The sequence below is a fragment of the Ciona robusta genome, chromosome 3 (genome assembly GCF_009617815.1).
Source record: "Ciona robusta chromosome 3, ASM961781v2".
NCBI lineage: Eukaryota > Metazoa > Chordata > Ascidiacea > Phlebobranchia > Cionidae > Ciona > Ciona robusta.
In genome coordinates, this window is record NC_143237.1 from 4,041,251 (window position 1) to 4,046,387 (window position 5,137).

The following is a 5,137-nucleotide window of genomic DNA, read 5'->3' on the forward strand; positions in this document are numbered from 1 at the left end:
TTCCTAAGTGGTAAACTGTGAACGTTAACCTTTCAAAAAACAAACTGGCCTATTGAACTTGGATAGTTGGAGTCGTTTTTGAAATAAACAGCTAAAATGTTCTAAAACTACTATGCGCCTATCTTGTACATTGGAGACCAGGGAAATGGGGACGAAGTAGGCGGTCACGTGAATAGAAAAAAGAATATATCACGGTTTTGGGCAGTTGCGCGTTCTACTCATTTTTTTATTTCTGAGGGTTTACCTACTAACATAACTTACAAATACCTGATCATACACAAATATAAGTTACATAACTTAGTAAATACTCATACGGTTTGTTATAAACATAGGTATATATTTACAACCGGTAATTCATTTCTCTTTGATGCTTTATATATAGTGTTGTTCAACCGGCGCCGTGGCATAGTGGTTAGCGCGCCTGCCTGTAACAAAGAGGTAATGGGTTCAAGGCCGGTAATGGGTTCAAGGCCCATTACCTCGAAGAGGTAATGGGTTCAAGGCCCATTACCTCGCTGTTACCATTGTAGGCGTATGTGTCTTTGGGCAAGACACTTTACGGCAATTGCTCCAACCCAGTGGTCACTAATGAGTTGTCCAGATTATCAGCCCTACATAAAAAAAATTAAAAAATCCTTCCCGAAAAAAATCACCCACAAAGTAACATACATGGTAACTGGTAAGCTGGCACGAGGTGTTAAACTGGTGTTATAACGATTGTCGTTTTACGGCCACGCGAGGATAAAGTAAGTTACATTCATTTATTCGTTTATTCATTCATTGTATACTTTGTTTATGTATCTTATACACACTCTTTTCTTGTATATTCCCTTTTTTGTGTGATCAGCGAAGATGTAAAACACGACCGTAAAACCGTAAAAGTTTGAATATTCCCACAGAACAGAAAAACAAATTTGTCATTGCCACCTAGCGTAAATTTTCAAATCACTTCTTCCCATAATTTCATGATTTCTATAGGCATTGGTATATATATAAAAAACATGGAGCTATACAGAAAAGACGGATTTTTTTTCCGCTAGGAGGCGATGACATATTCGTTTCTCTATTTTATGGGAGCAGTTAGTTTCACGGTTTATACACATAACATATAAACCCCTAACCCTTAACCCCTAACACTAACTCCTAACTAACCCCTAACACTAACCCCTAACCCCTAACTCCTAACCTCAAACTCGTCAAACAAAAAAAAATGAAAAAAAATATAAAAAAAGTATTCCACTGTGCGGGATTCGAACCCGGAAAAATGAAACAAAGAGAGTTTACGACCGCACGCAAACCGCTACACCACAGACTGGGCGACAATAAAACAACGAAAGAGCGTATATACCCGACCTAATGTTGGAAATATGTTCTGACTAGTGTTTTATGTATTTAGAAAGGTATTTTTATTATTTAATTAATTTGTTTTACACTTATTAACACTTTGTAGTGCTGTTTTGTACGTTTTTCCGTATTTTTTAATTTAAATAATTACCGCCTCTAGCGGAAAAAATTTTCCGTCTTGTTTGTATAGTCCCATGTATATAAAAAGAGGGCGTGAGAGAAGTAGGAGAGGTATTTAGTTGATGTTGTATGGTTAAATAAGTAAGTATGTTTTGTTCAACTTGTTTAAAGTTTATATAGGCCAGATTGGGAAGTTGTTTTTTGCGCATGTTTTTTACAATATATTTTGCGCGGTAATTCGTCTGAAATACCCTGTTTTATTTTTTAAGTTTTTGTCATTACTTCCCACCTTTTCAATGTTGTCTTTCCTTTATTGCTCTTACCCAAAAAAACAAAATAAAAAGTTTTAGGTATTACGTAGCACTATAACATGTTCAAAGCTAGGTCGGTAAAAAAAATCCATAAATATATATGTTTTTTTTTGGTGCTAGTGAAGAATCTTCCCCCCTCCACCTTATTTGCTAACCACTAACCCCTAGGTTAAGGGGTTTATGTGTTGATGGTTAGGGGGTTAGTGGTTATAAGGATTAGTAGTTAGTGGTTATAGGGGTTAGCAAATAAGGTAGGAGAGGAAGACTCTTCACTAGCACTGTTTTTTTATAACGAATATTAATTTTCTTATTTAATATTTTTTTTTTTGAATTATTAAAGTTTTATTTTAGAATCATTACCGCTGTGGTCTAGTTAGTACAGTGCCCAAATTTTGTAGTAGTAGCAAGCGTACAACTTTACAAGGTTTTGAAACTTGCCGCTATAGTTTTTGTGTTCTAGAATCACCTTTTTATAAACTTTTTCTAGAATACAAATACCATACCAACTCAGTTCTGATGACTGTAAATCAAAAACTAAAGTTTTAAGGGGTGAACATCTTGTCAGGAACGTTTTCAATGGAGTGTCGTAATAAATTTGGACCAGGTGGTCATTGTATTTGTTCCAAGCTGTTGCGCATGCACAGTAGCGCCTGGTGCAAATATATATCGATCGGAACGAATATATTACGCCTCTGGCTATTTTCTGTTTGGTTTTAAGAGTACGTTTTGAGTTTAAAGTATTCAGTGGGTCTGAGGGTGGAGGGTGGAGGGTGATACACTCTTTACTACGTTTATGTTTTATTTTTACTTCTATTCTATTTCATCATATCAATTCGCAATCACAGCAAAATATATTTATGGTTTTCAATTCAGTTTGTTTAAATTATCCTAGCTGCTGACATATATTGAAAGCTTGCCTAACCATAAATAACTGTATTGTATCTGTTTGTTAATTATTATAAAATCACTATGCCAACAAGAGTTACGCAATATGTGCCTCCACAGCTTATAAAAAGGCTGGCATCTGATACTTCAAGAAAGCTTGCTTTGCTGTATTTCAACAGCTAATTTTTTATGGAAGTATATTATTTTTAAAATATCTCAAATGCCATTCGTTATTAATGGAAGCGTTCTTTTTCTTTGTAGAAAATTATTTCAACTGAACTTATTTGTGTTGTACGAAATTATGAATTACCACATTGAAAGGCCAACTTCCAGAGTAATCCGTCCTCCAGGAGGAGGCTCAAGCAATATTTTTGGTTCTACCAACCCAGAGCCAGATAATTTGAAACCATCCGATAACCCAAATTACACCAGTACAGTTTTTGATCACTGCTCTAAAGGTGTAGAATCTGGTACTACCAAAAGTGTTGTAAGAAGAGACCCGATAACTGGTGAAGTGATTGATGATGGTAGCAACGTAAAACAAACAAAACAAGAAGAAAATGATGAAAAAGAAATTGAAACAAAAACATCATCATTTGATGACAAAGAAAATTCAAGTGTATCCGACCATGAGCCACATTTGGGTCCTATTCGTAGTACATCGGGTGTGCGGTGTGCACAACCCCCCGGTGGGCGGTCCTCTATTACTTTTGGTTAAGTTAAAATAGAAAATTCAAATTTTTGAACTAAAACGCAACATTGAAATTCTGATAATTCATGACTTTCTTTTTATAGTGCTTGCTTGGTGCTTCTATTATTTAATGTATGTATATATCAGTGTATGAATCAATAATCAAAATGAACATAAATAAAGTTCTAATTATATTAGCATAAAATTGCCAGACATAATGTATTAATTATAAAAATTACTATTAAAACTAACAGCGTGTAATTTGTAATATATGTATATTGAGTTCAGCACTAAAAAAAAGGGAATCATGTTAATAACCATTAACTAGTACAAAAGTCTAAAATAGACCTTTTGTAGAATATAGAGTTCAGCACTAGAAAAAAAAGACAGAATCTATCTCTAATGGATGGTCACGTGAAGTAAAATGTAACCTACATGCACGGTGTGGTGATATATTCATTCCGAATGATAAATTTGTATCGAGCGCTATTGTGTCGCTAAAACACAATACGAGCTCCAATAAATACGTACTGGCTGAAAAACGTCCCGGGGAAAAATATTACTTAACGTTAACACATATAGCACCGTTTCAAGGTACATTTCTACCATCTGTACTGTTGGCGTCGCTATGTCTGCTTTTGTCAGATATCATGCTGTGCGGATCATTACCAGTAATCAATAAAATAAACACCCAGATCACGTTATATTGTTTTATTTTGTAAAGCAAAGACAAAGTAGAATATAGTTTAAAAATAAACTTGACCTAGATCAACTTAAGCAAATATTCAGTTTGTACTATACACAGCATGTTTTTCTTTTCCAAGCAATTTTACAATGGATTAATTAAAAAAGTATGGTAGCCTTCGTAAGACATCGTGTTTAAGAAAAGTGTTATTAGGTTAAGTAAAATGCATAATTAAACTCGCTCAAAATAAGTTTGTTTGTAGTAATGTAGTAGGCTAGTTCAACGTGTAAACGTCGTGTCTGGAACGTTTTCAACAGAGGGTCGTAAAATATTTGAACCGGTGTCGCGGAAAACTGGTTCCCATTGGCTACTGCGCATGCGTAGACATGGTACATTTTTATCAGAAATCTTTAAAACTGCTTCCGACCGAGTCATATATTCATGTTTTTATATAGTTTATTCTATTTAATGTGAAAATGTAGGTTTTGTCGCCATTTTTCGTTATTGATGACGTGTTACGCAGGTCGAGAGAAATAGAATACAAGACCTATTTAAAACGAACCGCCTGAATAACGTTCCGGAGAAGAAATGTTCAGTTTTTATTTTACACAAAATATTTTCCAATACTTTTCTGCTTGCTTTAATCGAAAACTAAAATTTTAACGTGCAAACTTCATGTCTGGAACGTTATCAACAAAAAGTCGCATTAAATTTGTTCATAAGAATAGTCTCCCATAAGTTAAATCAAATCCCCTGTGTTGACGTTCCACAAATAAAATAATCATCGACAAACACAAAGTAACATACATAACTCGTAAGCTGGCACGAGATGTATAACGACTGTCGTTTTCCGTCCACGCGAGAATAAAGAAAGTTTTATTCATTCATTCAATAGCGTGTTGTGCAACAATTTCATATTGTCACGGACAGGCCAATTAAAACACCTTATGAACTTCCTTGTCTTCCAAACTCAAAATGTGGCATAGAGTAGAATGTAGATATTGTGATAAATTTTAAATTGTAGATGTATATTGACTTTTAAACATTAATTAATTAATTAATACCATCGGCTGCACAAACTAATAAAAAATCTTTCATATA

General features: G+C 34.3%; 1 protein-coding gene across 2 annotated transcripts; it reads left to right on the top strand.

The window, feature by feature from the left end:
- The first annotated feature begins 1,535 nt into the window (after positions 1-1,535).
- On the top strand, positions 1,536-3,612 carry LOC149738297 (uncharacterized). 2 transcript variants are annotated; one of them, XM_089875342.1, is made up of 2 exons: positions 1,536-1,605; positions 2,922-3,612. In XM_089875342.1, exon 2 carries the CDS (start codon positions 2,962-2,964, stop codon positions 3,376-3,378), a length of 417 nt encoding a protein of 138 aa, XP_089731468.1. In that variant the 5' UTR covers positions 1,536-1,605; positions 2,922-2,961; the 3' UTR covers positions 3,379-3,612. The 2 variants fall into 2 exon arrangements, with proteins under 2 accessions (XP_089731468.1, XP_089731467.1); XM_089875341.1 differs by lacking the exon at positions 1,536-1,605 and adding an exon at positions 2,121-2,199.
- Positions 3,613-5,137: the final 1,525 nt, after the last annotated feature.

What these genes read in the sequence shown, in the direction of transcription:
- LOC149738297 (XM_089875342.1), top strand. Translation starts at nt 2,962, where the DNA reads ATGAATTACCACATTGAAAGGCCAACTTCCAGAGTAATCCGTCCTCCA.